At 41.7% G+C, this 21731-nt stretch overlaps 1 protein-coding gene and 1 non-coding gene across 4 annotated transcripts in view; both read right to left on the reverse strand.

Annotated features, from left to right (window-relative positions):
* The window catches only part of RASSF3 (Ras association domain family member 3), a 114698-nt gene that overhangs the window by 46331 nt on the left and 46636 nt on the right, over positions 1 to 21731 (reverse strand). Inside the window, exon 1 of one of the 3 annotated variants that reach the window (XM_010980287.3) lies at positions 17911 to 18153. The exons of 1 other annotated variant lie outside the window; for it this stretch is intronic. In XM_010980287.3, the coding sequence (XP_010978589.1) occupies positions 17911 to 18021 (111 nt within the window). In that variant the 5' untranslated portion in view covers positions 18022 to 18153. Of the gene's footprint in view, positions 1 to 17910; positions 18154 to 21731 lie in introns of those variants that run through there. One more of the 3 variants, XM_064491740.1, reaches the window with a different exon arrangement.
* TRNAP-AGG (transfer RNA proline (anticodon AGG)) lies at positions 1652 to 1723 on the reverse strand. Its single transcript has one exon. It is a non-coding gene; the product is annotated as a tRNA-Pro (tRNA).

Consider the following 21731-nt stretch of genomic DNA (forward strand, 5'->3'; position numbering starts at 1 on the left):
ATCAAAGGCTTTATTCTAAGAAAGTTAAAAATATACTGCAATGATCTGAGAAGTTTACTTTTACAGTCCACATTCACATCAAGATTTATTCTTCTCTTGTTCTTTCAAATAAATCTTAACCACTTCCAATTCAAGGATGATGATCTCATGCTTCTAAATCTTTGTCTCTTGCCTGGACCTCTCTCCTGAGCACCAGACGCCTGGCTCTCGTTGTCAGCTGGATGGCTACTTAAATTTTCTATAAACATGCCTATAACTCAACTTTCCCACCTTCTCACTAAACCTGCTTCTCTTCCTGTTGTGCTGTTTCCACAATGGCGCCGCCATCCTCTCGGCCGCCTTCCACACCTCCCGCTCCTTTTTCCTCCTCTCCTTCCCCAGTGTGGTCACTCAGGTGCCAATCTGCCCACTCAACTTCTGGAATCCTCATCTCTCCCACCGCAACTGCCCGACCTCTAGCCCTAATGACCTCACCCACGTCACTGCAGCAGCCTACCAGACAAGATCCCTGCTTCTCTCAACTCTGCCATAAACTGCTTTAGGTTTCAAAATCAGAGAACACATTCCATTACTCCTCCCTGAATAGCACCTCCTTTCCCAGAAAACAAAAGCCCAAGTCCTCAGGCTGGTAAGCAAGGCCCTTCAGAACCAGCCAACCTTCCTTTTCCAGCCTTGACTCTCACCACACCCATAGGGTGACACCACCTGCCCCGCCCACAGCACCTGCTAGTCATCCAGGTACACAGCACTCCCTCTTCTGCCTCTGCGGGTTTCTCCACGGCCCGCCAGCCAGCCATGCAAATCCCCTCCTCCATCCAAGCCCATCTGCCACCAACTCAAACTCCTAGACACCTGTGGTATCACGGACATGTTTCCAGATTTCACTCCTCCCCAGCTCTCCAAGAAGCCATCTTTCTAAGCAGTCCTCTTCCACTTCTGCTCCAAATACCATCCCTTCAACTGCAAGGGCAGCCACCGTTTTCAACAATCCCCTCTTCCTCACCTGCATCCTCACTGCCCAGACTCTTTCTGCTCAAGTCTCTCATCTAAAATTGATGACAACACCACCCCAACAAGCTTCCTCTACCTGTGGCCTCCTCATTTCATTACATTGTCCTCTCCCTCCCTGCCAAGCTTCAAGGAGGAGCAGCCTACACCCACTTTCCCCGGCTCATCTGCAAGGATCCTCTCCTCCTCCCACTGCGGTCTGACTGCATCCCCACACCCTGTTCCCCCAGGAGGCAAGAGGCACCCCTCCAGATCTCCACAGACCTCCTACAGGCTCCCCTAGTCCTTCCTGGCTCTTCTGCAGTTGTCCTACTGACCAAGGGGCCTCGAGGCAGGACCCTGCCTTGGCTCCCGGATTCTCTTCCTATCTCTCTAGCCTTTTTTTTTTCTAAAGCATAGTTGATTTACAGTGTTGTGTTAGTTTCTGGTGTACAGCAGGGTGATTCAGTTATACATATGTAAATTCTTTTTCATTATAGGTTATTATAAGATATTGAATGTATTTCCCTGTACTATACATTAGAACTTTGTTGTTTATCTATTTTATACATAGTAGTTTGTATCTGCTAATCCCAAACTCCTAAATTATTTTTTTTAATTTATTAGGGGGTGGTTATTAGGTTTATTTTTGTATCTTGATGGATGGAGGTACTGGGGATTGAACCCAGGACGTGTGCATCCTAAGCAGGCACTCTACCACTGAGCTATACCCTCCCCCCACCAAACTCCTAATTTATCTCTTCCCCTACCCTTTGCCTTTGGTAACCATAAATTTGTTTACTACCTCTGTGAGTCTCTTTTTGTTTTGTAAGTTTATTTGTATCACTTTTTTTAGATTCCACATATAAGTGATATGTATTTGTCTTTCTGTCTGACTTACGTCAGTTAGTATGATAATCTCTAGGTCCATCCACATTGCTGCAAATGGCATTATTTTATTCTTTTCTATGGCTGAGTAGTATTCCATTGTGTGTGTCTGTGTGTGTATGTATATGTATATGTGTGTGTATGTATATATATACACACACACATACACCACAACTTCTTTATCCAGTCATCTGTCGATGGACATTTAGGTCACTTCCACGTCTTGGCTATTGTAAATAGTGCTGCTGTGAACACTAGGGTGGGTGTATCTTTTTGAATTAGAGTAGAATTGTTGAATCATATGGTAGCTCTAGTTTTAGTTTAAGGAATCTCCATACTGTTTTTCATACTGTCTGCACCAAATTACATTCCCACCAATAGTGCAGTGTAGGAGGGTTCCCTTTTCTCTACACCCTCCCCAGCATTTATTGTTTGTAGCCACTCCTTCTTGATTCATCTCAGCAAACTCACTCTGCTTCACCTACCCACCCCTTAAGCACTGGTGTCCTCCATGCTTCTGTCTGAAGACCCCATGGCTTCAACAAACCCCAAAATGCTCTCTCCAGAGCACCATCTATCTTCTCCAGATCTTACGGACAACAAACCAAATAAACTTTGACACCCCACAGGCATCTTACAACACACATTCCCAGATTCATCCATTCAACATTTATTGACTGCATGGGGTCAATTCATTGTCTGAACTCACCCTCCCCCCTAAATCTGACCATTCTTCTATATTCCCTTTCTTAGTGAATGACAGCATCTTCTTCCCAGTCACCCACACCAGCAACCCCCGATTCATCCCTGACACCCACATTCAGTGCTACCAAACCCTCTCAAGTCAGCAAGAGCTCCAGCCTGGCCCCACCTCCTTTCTCTCTCCCCACTCTCCCTGCCTGTTCCTCCTCAATAACTCAACAGCCACTGGGGACTGGCTAGAACTTACTCCTGAGGTGGACGTGACTGGATGCAACATGTACTGATAGCCACCAAGAACGGTTCTGCATTTCCAAGCAGCTTTTTAACTTTATATTTCTATCTTTGGGGGAAACACAAATTATACATCTGGGAGAAATCTATTACTTTATAATGAAGCCTACATCTTCCCTTTTGATCACTAAAACTGTTAATATTAGCAAGTGTCTAAATGAATGGAATGTCTATGTGTAAATTCAGAGACACTTTAAACAATATTTAACGACTGTGATACTTAGGATCTGGAGACTCAGTGCTTTCTGACCACAAAATGCAAACATTTTGGTTCACATAAATCATTTTGGATAAACAACAAGGACCTACTGGACAGCACAGGGAACTGTATGCAATTTCGTGTAATGAGCTATAAGGAAAAAAACTGAAAATAGATATACGTATGTATGTATATGTATGACTGAATTCCTTTCCTGTACATCCGAAACTAACATTGTATATCGACTACACTTCAACAAAAAATTAAAAAAAAATTTTTTTGACACAACACTCATTTTTATAAGGCCAACGTTTAAAATCAAAACAAACATAAAGTGTGAGCAGTTAATGAAATCAGCCATCTTTTCATAACACATCACACATTTTCCAAACTGAAAATGCATCACAAAAACTTCAGGGATACTAGGATACGTTTAATGAAAAGAACAGTTGTTGCTAGAAAAATAACTTTATGATTTCCATGGCAGAAAGCAAAACTTGATGTAATTATGCATTTGAGCATATTCCTTCTAGCTAAAATAGCCAAAAATCTCCAAGTTTCCTTAAGTTAAAAGGAACCACTCCCACTCCACCTAGACATATATATCCTTCTAAATTACTGATAATCCCTCAAATGTAAAAGTCCAATTTTAAGGAAGTATCTTCCCCCAAAGGTTCTTGCTGAAATATCCTCTAAAGTATGTATGAAACTAGAAACATATGAGAGGAAGGTTCTAAATTGCCCAGATTAAAAATAATTCTTCTCTGAAAAGATAATGTCTCAATAATGAACCAAGTTAATCCTCACAACTCATGAATCACTTGACATGGCCTCTAGGAAGCAAAGACCCCCCCCCCATCCCTCAAGAATTTTCCTTCTTGTCAGGACAGCGGTGCTTAAATACACCTGGAGCAATCAGAGGCTGAGAGATTGTAAGAAATGAGGCTTGAATTGGGTATTTCAGGATAAGCGAATGGAGACGCTGGTTATGAGTGTGGACAAGGGGATAGAAGTTTCTGGAAGCCTCGCATCTGGATATGTTGTAGTGGACAATACTCTGATAGGACTTAACTTGCCAGAAGTTTTCCAGGAACATGCCTGGCAAGGATACGTGCAGTTGGAATAAAGGAGATACTAGAAACAAAAGAAAAAAATTAACTCTTCCAAAGGAAAGGAATACACACTTCCTCACCCACAAACGCAGCACCAGCCCACGAGCACTCAGCCTCAGGGAGCGCAGGGGCCCGACCCGGCGTGGTCTCGGTGGGCAGATGACTCTCCCACATTCATCCTGCCCTGTCTCTGAGGAATGCGGCACTGCTGATGGGCTCTTTCCTAAATAGTTCTTAATACTGTATTTATAACTCCTGCAATACAGACGTTCACAACAATGAAGTGTTCCCTTTGGCTTGCATGAAGCCCGTTTTTGTCAGCAGTACATATGGGTAAATGAAATACACCATACACAGACTCTCTCTGATTCTTTCCCAAGATGTTCCTTCATCAGGAAAAGAAATAATTCCACATAGTCTACTCATTTCTCAAACAATGATTAACCAATTCACTTCACTTCAACCCCACCCAACCAGATATGACTTAAGATAGTTGTTTCCAAACAAATTCATTTGGCATCTCGAGACATTTCATGGAATCTCTTTCAAGCCTTATCTCTGTTACCTTCCCTTCCAATGAGGAATTCAGAGCTAGACTAAGTTAACTATTTGTCACAGAACTGGACAGGGCCGTTGAGGAAGAAAACTGAAGCCCAAAGGAGCTAAGTAACTCCCGACGTCATGTCTGCTAGTTAACAAATGGCCAGGCTGAGGTCTCCAGGTCCCCAGCCCCGGGTACTTTCCATTTCACCTAAATGTCTCACTTTCACACGATACAGAACCTACTTCCATTGTTTATCATTACTCCTCTTGAAACCAAAAGAAATCTGTTTCACTACCGTCACCCAAGTTCTTCTTCTTGATTATAATTCAGATGCAAGTCCGAACAAATGAAACTCAGGTGGTCAATTAACAAACACTGACAGGCCCCTCTGTGCCTGCGTCAGGCACCACACGAGCCATGAAGATGCAGCAGTGGGCAGGACAGACGCGGTTGCCCTCGGGAAGCTCACCGACAGGATAATCTGGAAGGCTTAAAACCAAATTTACTCGGGTCCCTGATGCATCCAATAATGAACTAGGATGTCATCTTTTTCCAAAGCATCCAAGCACTTCATAAACACCACAATCAATTCATAAAGAAATTTAAAATTGCTTAGAAATAACTGTTCAAGTCCCCAAACACATATCACCACTTTGCAGATAAAAAGAGACATACATGAGTGAGATGAGGGAATAAATTCACTTTTCAAAATTATCAAGTGTCACCTCCAATACTGTGACAGGCTGAGAACTTACAGTTTATATGAGACAAGATATATATTAAAAAGGGAGATAATTTTACAGTAATCTCTAAACATACCTGTGACATTATCATACTTGCAATTATTGTAACAATTTATAATCTAGGAGAACTTTCCGCACACATTATCTCATTTAACCCCCTCTATAATATTTTGTATTAAAGAGTCCCAAACTGACACTCAAGGAAGTTAAGGAACCTGCTCCAGCTCTCAGAACTGGTAAATGACAGATCAGAAAGCAATAGCTTCCCAATCTTAGATCCCTGGACCTTTCTATTGAAGCCACTGTCTCAGTAAAAGCTCCTACCGAACTGTTTTAAACTGATCATGCTAATAACAGTAGAAATAATACTGGTTAATATTAGTTTATTGAACATGTACTCAAATGCCATTTACTGTCCCAAGTCTTTTATACAAATTAATGATATTATTTATATCATTAAGATCACATCAGTAATACTAAATTCAGTCAAATTAAAAGCTTTTAAAGTGATTAAAAGTCTTTACGACAGTATTCAGAATTAACATAAAGCCAGTTTCAGGCAATCAATTTATTGCAAGAAACACACAACCAAAAGGAGGGGAGGTTGGGGGCAGAGGGGGAGTAGCAAACCCCAGGAGGCTCACGTGGCCCAAACGAAGAGGTTTCCCATCAGATTCCAAAACTCATACCAGTTTCACAGAGCATAAATGACCTCGGAAGGGTCAGCCAAGCAGACCACATGACTCGCTGAGCTTCTTTAATGGGTGCATTCAAATTCTGCATAAGCAAGCTTGTTTCTAAACTGCGGATGCGTCCAGCAACACTGAAATGCCTTGGAGAGGAGATGACACAGAGGGCGGGAGAGCTGGCCACCCTGCATGGAGTGGGACCCGGCAACAGCCACAGCAACGCCCTTGCAGCACATTACACAGTTCACATAAATTATCTCATCCGATTCGACCTTATGAAAACCAGAAACAAGACAGTGAAGTGACTAAGTCCCTAAACAATGAGCACGAGGCGATTTAGACCTTCCGGAAGAAAAAGGAAAGCCCCTAGGAAGAACTAGTCCCGCATTGGTCACCAGGTCAATCCAGCAGCCTTGAGCAAAACTGCAGCTAGAATCCGGCAGTCACAGGCAGATGAGAGAGGGGAAACAGAGGAAACTGAAAAGAAAAAAGCTTTCACACCATATGTTAACTTTTACATAAAGGCTTGGGCCAAAGAACTCCACTGTCATATGCCTGCTCATTCTCTTTCCACTGGGGTGGCTTGCTTTAAAGGAAAAAGAAGTGGGTGAAGACTTTGATAGGTAGCCTCAGGCTTGGTCAGGAGGAATCAGCCCCTTTACCAGCAAACAAAGGCACCACAGTGATACAGAAGGGGAAAAAAAAAGAAAAAGAAAAATGAAGCATCCAGGAATGACTGAAGCTTCTTCCTGATCAATTACATTGAGGCTCTCCATTTATTTTGGTCCATAAAATCAAAGAGACACAACCTGATTTCCCGCCATCTTTCATTCTTTGGTTGAATTATTGGGTTCACTTCAAATCTCTCTCAACCACTGTCAGTTCTCCACTCAACCTAGTACCTTCAAAGTACATGATTATGTACAGTAAGAGCTTTTAAAACTAATAATTGCTAATATTTATTACTGCGAATTATGTGCCAGGCACACTACTGCTCCATGATGAAGAAACTGAGGCTTAAAGAGGTGCAATGACTTGCCCAGGACAACACAGGTCGCACTGATTGAACTCAGGCTGCCTCATACAACTGCTTGCAATCAATCAATCAACCAATCAATCTATCAATCAATCAAGAACACACTACCCTTTCAGCCCATAACAAAATCCAGTCCCTTTTTACCTAAATAGTAATAGCCTCACCTGAAAAGATCAAGATCCACTTTATTTTTTTTATAAAGATTTATGTATTTGTTTTTATTGAAGTATAGTTGATGTACAATATTCTAAAGTTACAGGTACACATATAGTGATTCATAATTTTTAAAGGTTATACTCATTTATAGTCATAAAATACTCGCTATATTTCCCATTGTACAATATATCCTTGTAGCTTAATTTATACCTAAAAGTTTGTACCTCCTAGTCCCCTACCCCTATACTGCCCCCGACCCCTATATTGCCCCTCCTTTACCCCTACATTGCCCCCCATCCCTATATGGCCCTTCTCCCCTTAAGATCCATTTTAATTAAAACTGCCCAGGACTAAAAGTGGTGAGAATGGATTTCATGTTGATTTGCTGATATGGCTGCTAGGTTTGCCTTTCTTGCAAGGTACTCCTCCTACATGACCCACCTCCAAATCCTCTCCAGCAAACGGCAGGAACAATTATGCTTTGGGTACAGTTCACAGAACACATTTCTTCCAGCTAAGACCCACAGGGCAGCAGAGGACCAGGCCCCACACCTCAGCACAGCAGCGCCACCCCGCTCAATCCAACCACCTGCACCACATGGCCAGCACAGGCCATTAGGGAAAGCAAGAAAGGAATTTTCAAACTTCAGAAAGATCTGAAAGGGCAGTACTTCCCCTCAAAGGAAAACTGGCAAGAAAGAGCGATCCACGAGCCCATTTAAACAAACAGAAACAGGCCTTAAGTGGACAAAAGTAATATTATTGTTTCTTTAAACCACCTACATAATATTTACATTTTCCCATAGCTGGGAAATCACTGACTACAGCCAAGTAACCCCTGAATTCACCTCTGCCATGCTATTAAACCTGGATCTGCTTACGGCCTAAACCAATAAAACTCCTGTTTAATTTCTCAAAGTTCCACAGAAACTGGAATCCAAATAAACCAATTCAATTTTTATTCCCTTGGAAAGCTCCTTTAACTGTAAAATACTATGGAATGTTCAACTTCATTTTGGTGTTGGTATTTTTTTCTCCTATGTAACGTGTGTAGCTATGTTGTTTTCTATTTTCATAAAAATTTTTTGGTTTGTTTGTTTTGCCATTTGAGAACTATACCAGAGACACATAAATTTCTATGGCTTAATTAGCAAATTATCAAAAAATATTCCTGGAAACAATCACTTGGGGGAAATTTTCAGGGTAAGTTTCAGTTGTCTAAGAATAACCTACCTAAAGTCAAACTCCTCACATCGTTTTATAAAAGATTTAATTAAGATTCACTTAAGATATCCTGAAAGAAGGAAAAAATTAAATGAGGGCAAACTAGCTGTTAATCAGATTATAAGAGATTAAGCAACCATTTTCGACACAGGTGAACCTTAATGTAGACTGTGAGGCCAGATCTCATCCAATTGCAGTTTTTCAACCGAAGACAACAGCTTATAAGTAAACAGCATAAAGACCCTTTTTTGTAGGTGGAGTTTTTGGTAGTTTGTCCTAAACTTTTATCAATTTCTAGTCTATTTATAAAAGAACTTGGATTCTTCCAAATTCTCCCATCGTGGTTGGAAAACTGATGCTACATTTATTGAAATTCAAAGAGAAACAGGCACTCCCAGTCACCCTTTGCCACATGGTTAGTAAGCGACACATCATCATCCAGCTCCCATCCTCTGTATTCCACAGTGTATTCACAGGACGCTGATGCTTTCTTAGCCATGCCTTTCCTGTGTTGTAATTATAGGAATAGAAAGTGTTTTGCTCTGAGTTTCAGTGATGTCAGCCTGAAACACACTCTTAAAAGTATTTCAAAAGGCCAGAATATGCAATGTCCCTTTGGTACAAACAAAGTCAAAAATAACCTGAAGTTCAGCTGACCACAAAAAAGGGGAAGCATCTACCCAGCTAAATATGCATGAGACTCACAGAGCTCGCTCAAGATTTCCACCTACCCAACAAATGGTCAAAGGCCACGAACAGTGTTCACAGCAAGAGGAAGATCCACTCAGAAGTGCAAAAAAAAAAAAAATAAATAAATTAAATTCACTGTTAGTTAAAGGAATGCAAATCAAATAACAATGGGATGTCTTTAGGAAGTTTTTCCTCTATCTTAATGACTACATTCAGTGGAGCTAAGGATGCAATAAAACTAGATCAAAATATAGCCTTAAATCAGCAACAAATAACTGGAGCCATAAAAATGGTTAGTCCCTCAGGCTCCCTCCATTCTGTACATCTATCCTTATAAAAACAAAATCCACAATGGTAAAGGCTTCTTGCTTAAGATGTTCACTGGAGTCTTACGTATAAGAGCAGAAGTTAGAAACATCCATGTTTGCCCTCACTTGAGGAATAATGCCTATTCAACAAAATACAACGTAGACAATAAAATGATGGTTGAAATCCTGCAGCAATATCTCATAATTCTAAGTTGAAATAGCAGGATTCAAATCTGTCAGTACAGCACTCCTCAGAAAATTAAAAATAGAATTATCATATGACTCAGCAATGCCACTTCTGGGTATATGTCTGAAATAACTGAAAGCAGGGTCTCTAAGAGGTATCTGTACACTCATGTTCATAGCAGCACTATTCACAATACCAAAAGGTGGAAGCAGCAAATATCCACGGACTGACTAATGGATAAACAAAGTGAGATCTACACACACAATGGAGTATTATTCAGACTTAAAGGAAAGAAATTCTGACACATAGATGAACCTCAAATACATTATGCTAAGTGAAATAAGCCAGTCACAAGACGACAAATGATATGATTCCACTTGTGAGAGACATCTACAACAGTCAAACTTAGAGAAAAAAGAATGCTGGTTGCCAGGAGCTGGCAGGGAGGAGAAAATGGGGAATTATAGTTTAATGGGGACAGACTTTCAGTCTCCAAGATGAAGAAGTTCTGACAATTGGATACACAACAGTGTAAATATACTTAACACTACTGAACACGTAAAGATGGTTTAGATGGCAAATTTTATGTTATGTGCATTAAATCACAATTTTTTAAGATGTCAGTACAGTATGATTACACACGTGCAAAACAAATTTTAAAAACTGGAAAACAATTCTGCAAAATAATATTTATATATATTAATATCTGTGATGTGATTTTTAGAGCACTCTTATTTTTAAAAAATGTAAGAACTTATTGCTCTAGCTACCTATAAAATCTTAAAATCCTTCTATTACTAACGACATGCTTATGAGAAATTACTTATTTTTTAGCATATACAAAACAAAGATGGTGCCAAATTTTGAACTAAGATCTTGCTCTTTATTATGGATGAGAGTTGATCTAACTAAACTCCTTAAGAGGTTTCAATGTCTTATTCACCAAATCCCTAGCACCAGTCTAGCCCACTGTGAATATTCAGTAAACACTTGAGAAATGAATTTAGAAAACTCCTTTCACAATTTTAACACACATACACATTTTACCGAAACTGCACTAATTTCATGAAATCATTTTGCTGATTACATTGTAAACTTTTCAATCCAGGATCTTCTAAAGCTATTCTTTTGGTCTCCAATTCCCCAATTCATCCTTTTTCCTCCACTAATTACCTCACTTTGTTTAGTATTTGGAAAAAGAACTGAGTGCTGCAATATATAATTAGTAAATTATCTTAGCTGATGGAATCATGTAGCAGCAGTGAGCAATTACAGCCCATAAAACGCAGATTACTCTGGTTGTTTTTATACGCTATGAAAGGATGAGCCCTCTCCTCCACACACTGAAGGCGGAGCTGCAACTAGAATGCCATTAGGATGGTTTTATCCTATCAGTTTATAAGTGAAGAAAGGTGAGTCCCACACACACAAGTTTCACAACCCCAAGATGCTGGTGTGTGTGACCCAAGCCAGGCTGAAACTATTCCCGAGAGAAAAGAGCAAGTTCCCCTCCAAACAGAAAACTCCTCCCAGGGCGCCCAGCTGCACCCCACCATCCATCTGCAGGCATCTAGACGATGGAGCCTCACGCCCCTGGCAAGAGTTAGTTCTGTTTACGCAAACTGCGTTGTCCAACAGAGATATAATGTGAGCCACTAACTTTAAATTTCCCAATAGCCACGTTAAAAAATAAACAGGTAAAAATTAATTTTATTTAACTCAATATAGCCAAAATATTATTTCAAAATGTAATCAATATTTTAAAATCATTGTGATACATTTTACATTCTCTTTCCTTTGTCTTGGAAATCCAGTGTGTATTTCGGACTTACAGCAATTCTCAAATCAGGTGAGCCACATTTCAAGTGCTCAACAGCCATGTGTGGCTAATAACTGCCCCTATATGGGCAACACAGTTGTAGAATAATGGTCACTTCTATTTTGTGACATTTTTACATTTATTTCACATTTTAATCTTTTTTTTTTTTAATGGGCTCTGACATCTCTTTCCTGGTGGGTATCTGACCCTATTTAAAAAAATACAGTTAACAAGTAAACAAAAACCACTTGACTAGCCACTGATAGCCAAACCAGAACTATAGGACGACTACATTTCTGCTGTAACGCAGTCATCTCCAATTTTAAGACAGATGTCAACAGAGAAATGTGTCTTATTCTACAGGGATACACATCTCAGTCAACATTTCCATCTAAATAGACGGAATAGCTTTACCAGACTTTGCACAATAGGAGTGTTCCTGAAAAACCGTTCACAGATAAAAGTTGCCTTTTACTAAAGGAGCAAACTCTGTAAAGAAAAATGAGAGATGTTTTTACTTTGTCTATTTGATAAGCTTTTAAAAAATATTACTAAGTGGGAGGGTGTAGCTAAGTGGTAGAGTGCTTGTTTAGCATGCACGAGGTCCTAGGTTCAATCCCCAGGAGTTCCATTAAAATAATAAGCAAATAAATTTTAAAAACTTAATTATCGCCACCCCCTCCAAAAAAAACCCCTAAAAATATTACTAAATGAGGCTAGGGACTTTTTTTCACTGCTCTGTAGGTATGAGGCAGTTCTGCTCACATGTCACCTTCTTAGAGAAGTCTTCCTGAATCACCAGTTCCAAGTAGGCAGCCCTCCCCTCACCTCACTCTTTCCTTTCATAATGAAAATGGCTTCCAAAAATAACCTCAATCGTTGAATGAATGAATGAACGAATGATGGGCTTTATTAAAATAAGGGGAAAATATATAAAGTGAGTCATATTTAAACTGATAGTTAAAATTAAAAATGGACACCAACATTGTCCATTTTTAAATGACTACCATATGTAAGATCCTGTGGAGGTTTATGGCCCAGTTGGGAGAGGGGGAAATTGTGCACATCTGTGTATAAAGGAAAACTCACAGTACCAAGTACTAGGATTTCCACCCAAAATGATGAGTAGGGTTTCATTCATTCAAGTGCCTACCAAGTGCCAGGCATTTCTTTTAGACACTGGGTGAACAGGCTAGTCTCTGTCCTAAGCAAAGTATAATAACAAATTATATCTCTTGCTATGAAGGGAAAGAGCAGAAGACTTTAAAAGGGAAGGGTTCCTACTTCGGGTTGGTGGCACGGGAAGATGCCTCTGAGAAGATGACATGGAAGCCGACAGGGGAAAAAAAACTGAGGGAAGCAATTCCAGGCCCAGGTTCTGTGATGGGGAATAACCAAGATCCTGAAAAGAACTGAAGAAGGCTAACATGACTAGAGTCCTCGTACAGGCTGTTATTTACATGTTGTTGCATCAAAGAGTGAACAGCGGGCAGGCCTTGTGGTACAGGCAATGCTTGCTTAGCCAGATTAAAACCTACCAGACAACACATATATCAGCTCTTCAATGAGACCAGGACGCAAACCAGCCAAGTTAGCCAAGATGTATCTTTGCAAGCATCTATCTTATAACATCCTATGCTGTCTTTCACCATCCCTTCTGAAGAGGGGCCCAGCTAGCTAATGGCCCAGGGACAAATCAGAAGTGAAAAGCTCGCCTCAAACTGGGGCCTTTATCAAAAGACAGCAATTCAAGCGAGAGGCTGAGAGTAAGCAAGCCCTGATGCTCCGGGCTAGGAAAGGGTGATCAGGCCACACTAAAAGCACTTGGTCAGCCTCGGGTTTTTGGTTTTGGGTTTTTTTTTTTTTTTTTTTCATCCCAGAAAAAGGAATGTTTACAGTATGACATGCACTGACTGCCAAAGGAAGTCTAAAAAGAATAACCACATTATTGGATATTTTTAGCTTTTCTTTTCATAAATGTTTTGTGTCACTGCTTTCCAAATAATTCCAAATCTTGCAAGTTGGCCAGAAGGAGAAATGGGGGCAGAAAGTGTATTGTTTATGTATGTGGGTATATAAGACTGGTGACTAATTTTCTTTTGAAATTCAGTTAAAGGAATGAGTCTCTGTGAGTCCTGCTCACACAAACACAAAATTCCAGTGGATTAATACTGTGTAAGAACAGAATACATCAGACATGGCGACAAGATGTGCAAGTGACTGTGCACCCGGCAAAATGACTGTTGGGAATGTTTATATTCAATAAACATATAGGGATGCAATGTTAGTATAAAAGTAGATCCAAAATACCTTTGATGTTTTAAACTACTATTCTTTGCTCCTCCCCACCAGCCATCTATAGCCAAAACTTCTAATGGAAACACTGAATAAAATAGTGCAACTCATTACTGTTGATTCTAGCAATAAGACACAGAAACAGAGAACCACAAAAATATTTCAATTATAATTTTAAAAAACCCATGGGTGAACTTGAGTCCTGTTATATGAAAATCTCACAGTCTTGCCTTATTAAACCATTCTTCAGCATAACTTTTTTAAAGGTGGGGATGGTTCAGAAGACAATTTCAAGTTCTTCAAGACTTCTTGACTATTCAACTTCTAAAGCGAACAGTGTCATTTCCTGATTCCTATTAACTGTCAAAGGCTCAAGAAGAAACCTGATCACCCCTCAGCTTACGGAAAAAAAACAGAGTAAGACATGCTCCGGTAGATTACATTAAAAGTTTAGGCCATTTCTACTTTTGGAAGCCTGAATGTGTAGAAAAGGAAAATTATGAATTACAGAACTGCTGCGTTCTTGTTTCTGCACGAAACAAAAGTGAACCCGTAAGTATGAATTAGGAACACTGTAATGAAGATGTGTGCAGGACAGGGGGTCAAAATTTTAAGAAACTCCTAAATTACAGGTGTCCATTTTGCAAAAGAAAAACAGAATTTTAAAATTACATTTTACAGCTGAGAAGCAGCAAAAAGGAGAGTGCAGTTTGAGTCAGCAAAACTTGAGCTCTGCCTTTCTCCTACATAAGTGTGGGCCTTTGGGGAATCACTTAACAAGGCCTTACCTTTCATTAGGTTAATGCTGATAGAGGGTTCTTGGGAGAACCATAAGACAGGGTACAATGAAAACCCGCAAAGAGCCAATAATTATCAAACCAAGAAAGCATTCAGCCTTTTTGAGGGGGGGAGGGTGGGTTTATTTATTTATTTATTAATTAACAGAGGTACTAGTCCCCAGGATCTCATGCATGCTAAGCATACGCTCTACCACATAGCTATACCCAGCTATGGTTCCCCTCTTCCATTTTCATTCAACGTTCACTGACCAACCACTGAGGGAGGCCCTGAGGATACAGCAGTAAGCATGACATTCACTCATTCAAACTCTCACAAAAAGGGGAATGCATTCATTCCCTTTACATCCTTCAGACAGGTTTTTAAGCCTTTTCTTTTTTTTTTTTTTCTTAAAGAGGGTACCAATATAAAATAAGAAAGAAAATGATAATATTTTTGTTATTGTTGGAGACAGAAGTTGGGCTATGTTCCTTTGCCTGGCAAGAGAAGAAAGAAATTTCTCACCCTCCCTCCTGCTTTCTCTCCATCCTGCATTTACCACAAACATCTTGCTTTCTCCGGATATTTTCAGGAGTTCTAGAAACCACATTTTCCTGGCTTTTCCACCAGGTGGTACAGCACCAAAGATATCACCAGTATCACTACATCCTTATGGCAACACCTCTAGAGAAATGATAAATTTCACTCGCACACTATACATCAGATGTATTTACCCAATTCTCAGAATCACCAGTATAAAAATTGAAAAAAAGGCTTCTCTAACTTTAGATAAAAGAAATGTTCGGTATTAAGAGTTCCTTGCTTTAAATTATGATAAGTTTTACTTCCTTGACTCACAAATCTTATCAGATTCACTCTTTAAATAAACCAAAATGCCCACAAAAATTCAGTTAAAACTTTCTCCAACTGGCAAATAAATCCTCTACCTCAGTACCGTGCAGGTGTTGTTGTTTAGAAGGGGAAATACACAGGCAATAAAGCTTCACAAAACACCATGAAGCTCTTTAAACAAAGGTCTAGGTCTTACCATCCTGATTTTCAGCACAGACTTCATACTGATGTTAAATTAATTCTAAATGCTAAATAAGTAACATAAGTATCATACATATTAGATGAATATTTCATAAATTAATGAGTATAACACTGTATGTGTTTCAATCCAGAAAAAAATATTTACTTTTTAAAGCACTAAAGCACTCTCATACAAGTTTAACCTGGATACTTTGGCCCTTGTCAAGAAGCATCTCACACCTGGGGAATCCAAGACCAGCCAGTTTTTCTGGAGATGCTAGTCACCTTTGGAAGAGACTTCAAACTAGCACAACCATCTCTGACAATGTCTACTCAGAGTGTCAAAAAGTAACAGCTACATAAATGCAAGGAGAAAACAGAAAGTAGAGAAGGGAAAGAAAGGGGAGGCCAAGAAAGACAGAGAAAAGCAAAGTGCATAAGGAAATGCAATTCTTCTAATGAACAATTTGGCGAGGGGCTGGGTGGGGGGAGGCTAGGTATTTCTGACTTCCAAACTTCACAGCAAACTCATGTCATTAGAACACACTCTACTGAATACAAAGTGTCACTTGCTATGGGGGGTGTTCCCCGCCCCCCTAAATTCACATGATGAAGCCCTAATGTGACAGGATTTGAGGTGAGGCCTTTGGGAGGTTATCAGGTCTTGAGGATGAGAGGAAGAGGGGCAGCCCTCTCTCCATGTGAGGACACTGCCAGAAGTCAGCTGTCTCCCAGCCAGGAAGTGGCCCTCATCAGAACGCAAAATGCTGGCACCCAGATCTCTGACTTCTAGCCACCGGAACTGTCAGAAATACAAAGTTGTTAAGTCACCTAGCCTTGGGCATTTGTTATAGAAGCCACGGCTGACTAAGCCAGCATTTAAAGTGACTAGTAAATAGTACGGCCTTAAGCCTTGGAAACAACAAAGAGGGGAGGCTTATTGAAACAGGACTTCACGCGGGATTATCTGCTACTGAGTAAGGGCACCTGACTTCACTCTTGCCCTTCCCTATCCCCCTCCCCCTCCTTCTGGTTTGGTAGTTAAGAGATTCAAACGACTAGAACTTCCGAATCCTAAAAATTTTGAAATTCGACCTCAGAAAGCACTTAAATAAACTTAAAAGGCCTGGCAAGGAAACTCTGACATATTACTCTGTCCTCACCACTCCCATAACCCATCATCCGGCCCTGAACGATTTTCCTTGCTTCTAGTATCCAGAACTAAGTTTGACGGCAATGTTCGGCGTGCGTCTGCTGTTTCTGAAGAGCACCCAATTTGTTCCATTCCAGCCTTCTCTAATCTGTTACGAGCACGTCTGGGTTGGCAAGGTTTCCTCGGTGTGGCTTCCAGGGCCAGGAGGCCGCCGGGTTCAAGCTCCAGACTCAGAAGTCTGCCCAAGTGTCCCGTTTCGGGGTAGCCTCCCCGAAAGACACTGTCACGGTCGGTAAAACCGGCCCAAGCTCCCTTCCCATCTTTTCCCAAGTCACGCTTCTCACCGCACACTTCCTCCAAAAAAGGAAGAAACCAGCCGTTAAGGCTCAGTTTTCTCCGGCTGGTCCTACCTAGCACCGGAACTTGTTTGCAAAACATTCGAGGCTCCTATAAACTTGACTTTACTGGAAACGCACAACTTTGACTCCCGCCACCAAGATTTAGCGCCTGCTAAGGTCAGGCTCCGCGTTTCTCTCAGCACCACCCCCAACCCCCGCCACCAGAGGCTCCCGGACCGGGAAGGTAGGGAAGGCCAGGTTTCCACGGCCACTCCTAGCTGTTCCATGGCCCCCAAACTAATCAGGGGGCCACAGGACAGTGAACGGACTAATAGTGGGGGCCGGCGTGAGGACCCGATCACTGACTCTGCAGGGGCGCGAAGGGCGTCCCGGGGCGCAGGGGAAACGGGGAGTGGCCGAGGGGCGCCTTCTGGCTCTCAGAACTGCTTCCCAGCCGCCTGCCGCCCGAGGCGGAGCCACAGTGGCCATCTGGCGCAGCCTCCCCGCCCTTCCTCCAGCTTCCCTGCCCAGGACGCCCAGCGCACGCCGGCAGGCACAAGCTCAGGGCACTACCCTGGGATCCGAAAAGGCAGAAACCCCTTCTCCACGGGCTCCTTCTCCTTCCCCACGAACATCCCCCGTGCGCCCCGCGGAGACACGTGGAGTTGGGGTCCCGCCGCTCAAGATCCCCCGGGAGCGATCCGGCGCGGACTACAGCGCCTACCAGAAACGCCACTCACTTGCTGGCCGGTGCGGGGCTTGCCCTGGGGCGCTCTCCTGAAGAAGGAGGTCCTGGCGGTGAAGAAGAAGTCCTCGGCGTCCTCCTCCAGGCTGCTGTAGCCGCTGCTCATGCTGCTGGTCCCGTCGCGCGCGGGCCGCCTCCCCGGGGCTCAGGCGGCCAGGCAGGGGGTGCCGCGCCCGCCCGCCCCGCGAGGTTCCCGGCGCGCGGCCCCGAGCCGCCGGCGGGTCCTCCTGCTGCAGCTGCGGCCGCCGCTCAATCCGGCCGTGCCGGCCCCTCCCGCCGCCTCCCGGCTTCCCCGCCCGGTTCCCCGCTCTGCCGGGGCCCAGAAGTGCCCAGCGACCCCGCCCCCCAGGGTCCCGCCCCCACCCCCTCGGGCCCCGCCCCCGGAGGCCAGGGACGCTCTCCACGCGGTCGTGGCACTCCCTGCGCGGACGCAGGTGGGGGCGGGACGGTTTTAGGCGCGCTGCTCTTCCCTAGCAAGTTTGGGGAGGCCGAGGATCCCACTTTGATGGCTGCGTCCGGTGCGGCTGTGCTCCGGGTTGCTTCCCCCACCTCCCGGAAACTGCCAATTCCTCAGCTTTCAGTCCACCCGTCGTCCCCCGCCCGGCGCTCGGGCTTGGGGGAGGGCCCAAGCTGAGCAGGGAGCTTTCTCCGCTGTCCCTGCCCCGCTCGCTCCCTCCCGGGGTCCAGCGGCTGGCGGTGGAGATAGCGCGGCTGAGGGACCCCCAGACCCTCGGGGGTCCTACCGCCGTTTCGCCCCCTCCTGACCTCCGGCAGTTCGGCCCTCCAGGAGGGTTAAAGTTAGCTGAGATGAGTGGGGAGGTAACGACTGGGTCGAGTTTATTCAAATGAAAACATCCTTTCCGGAAATTCAGTTGAGCTTCGGTCTTTCCCTCTCGCCCTTCTTTCTAGTGAGGATTCATTCCCAGATGAGGACGGCCAAGGTCATTATGATCTTAGAGGCCACCTGGTGCGAAGGAGGGTGATCTAGTTATGCAGTTCGAGTACTGATTAATTAAACGTGCTTTTTAATTGTCCCCTTCCACAATCCGCTTTAAACTTCCAAGGCACGGTTTCAGTGTTGGGGTGAAGGGTTCAGGGAACTCTATTCGCCCTCCTCAAAAAAAAAGTTCCCTATTTTCTGAATCCTTCCAGTCAGCTAATCCTCTTAAAATGCAAAATTTTCCTCCAAGCCACCTGTGGGTGATTGATAGTTATTTACACCTTGGCGTTATTGAGTTGATTTAAATCAAACTAATTTCCTTGCAGAGATCCCTGACTGAAAGGTTGTTTTGAAGCTTCAGCCCTGCTAGTAAGCCGGCTTTAGGAGAGGGTTCATTAGAAGGGCTGGAGAAGGGTTAGAAAACAAAATTTTCACCTACGATAGCTAGACTTTCTTGCATTATCGCCTTTAATCCTGAAAACAACTCTGTAAGGTAGTTAATGCTATTTTATGCTCATTTTAAACCTAAAGCAGCTGAGGCTGAAAGAGGAAGGGAGCTGTCGGTGGCAGGGCTGGATCATTCGGATACCCTTCTAGGTCCTGTGCTTGGTCCGTGGTCAACGATGGTCACTTGTGGACTAGTGGGAGAGAGAACTGGCTCTTGAGTCACCCTATACCCAGGCAGAAAGGCTTGCTAACCTGCTGTACCATCCTTCAGGTTTACACTTCCAGCTTACAAAGTTGTCTATTAACCCAAGTGATTCGCAGCAACTCCAGGAGGCAGGCCTTGGAGTTACAGCCCATTTTTTAAAGATCTTGCAACGTTAAAGCTTTCTTCCCAGCCTCACAAATACTGAACAATTAGAAACCAGGAATTCTAATTCTATATTGTTTCACCCAATCTAAGGTATCCCTGTGTGTGCCACATATATAACCCAATGTAAAGGAAGAACATGATTTATTTATTTTATGATAGATGTTTGTACTTTGGTTTCCATTATCTCATTAACATAATCCTTATTAAATACTCCAAGAGTAATGTGTAGGTTGAAGAATTTAAATAACTTGTTTTATTATGGATGGAAAAAAGGAAATTCCCCCACCCAGAACAAATTATTTTAAAGTTTCTGAATATTTTAAAGAAAAATATTGAAAGGAAAAATACCTTAAAGTGCTTTGTGATCCTCCATACCATAAATAGGATTTTTTGGTCATGGTATTATTTTGAAGTTCCAAAGGACTGAACTAATTTTTATACTTGTCAGCACATCATCAGAATCAGTTATAATAAAAAGGCATAGTTGAATAATGAAGTAAGTAGAAGCACCCCTCTCAAACAATAAAAAGCAAAAAATAAGTAAATAAATAAAGGAAGGAAGAACTGGCATTCTGTTTCCTAAAAGCAGCACAGTAATCATATATCTATATTTTTCTGATAGTATTCATGATAAAAAATATTATGAATTTAAAATTTGTAAAACTACAAAATGTCACATTAAGAGGGGTAGGGTGTATAGCTCAGAGGTAGAGCACATGCTTAGTATGCATGAGATGCTGGGTTCAACCCTCAGTACCTCCACTAAAGTAAATAAATAAGTAAAGCTGATTCTCCCCACCCCAAAAAGTCACATTAAGCAACTAGATATTTTTAACATTTAAAATTCAGAGAAGCAGATGGAATAAATAAAATGTATGCAACCAAGTGCTGTTTTGAATGGACTTCTGTCAAATACAGAGTAGAATTTGTAAGTGGACTCCGTTACCATAAATGTTCCACTGACACAAGACCCTAATGATTTAGAAATAGCTTAGAAACCTTTTATTTCTTTCTTTTTGTTTGTTTGTTTAGTAACCTTTTATCTCAATCTTAAATGGGAAATATGTTTAAAACTTTAAAAATACATGCAAGTATTATAAATATACACAAATGTTTCATAGTTTTAATCATCCTGTACTTCAAATCTTTTTCCTTGAATTAATGTAAAAGGAGAGACTTTAGTAACAATTCAACCCTTCTTGCTCACCAAATAAACTACCCAGGAGAAAAATAATTCATATAAATATTATAAATCATATAAATATGATTATAAATCAGTTTAAATCATTATTCAGATTCTTTAAGTATTATATATCCACAAATAGTAGAAACTTAGATATAATAAATGTAGGGAAAAAATTTAGTCATAGCTCACCCTTTGACCAAATATATTTAGAGGTAAAATTTTCCTTTTGTCAACTTGTCTTAATAAAATACAAGATCACAAAGGAAAGGATTTCTAGATTTGACTATGTAAAATTTTTAATAATTTAACACACAAAATGGCAAAAGACAGGTAAGAAACTGGGGGAAATATTTGCTGCATAACTGTATCCTTAAAATACAAAGAGCTCATATAAATCAATGAAAACTTTGAACACCTAATGGAAAAATAAGCAAGGAACATGACAGTTTATAAAAGGAGAAATAGAAATAACATATCGCTTATTTATACATTAAAACATTCACTCAATCAACACATATTTACTGAGTACATGCTATCTGGCAAACACTGATTTCAGCACAGGGTACATCACTGGACAAAACACAAAAATCTTTTAGTAGATCATGTGCATTAGTACCAGTTAGAGGAGACGGGCCAAATGAATAAGGAAATCACATAGTATATTAGAAAGTAGTAAGTACTCTCACATAAAAATCATGGAAGAAAGATAAAGAATGTTTTTAATAGACTAGTTATTTAAGCTCTCACCAAGAAGGTCACTTTTCAGCAAAGATATGTAGGCGGTAAGGGAGCTAGCCATGCAGATATCCTTGGGGAAAGCATTTCAAGCAGAGAGAACAGCAAGTGCAAAGGACCTGAGGCAGAAGTACACTG

The sequence above is a fragment of the Camelus dromedarius genome, chromosome 11 (assembly GCF_036321535.1).
Source record: "Camelus dromedarius isolate mCamDro1 chromosome 11, mCamDro1.pat, whole genome shotgun sequence".
NCBI lineage: Eukaryota > Metazoa > Chordata > Mammalia > Artiodactyla > Camelidae > Camelus > Camelus dromedarius.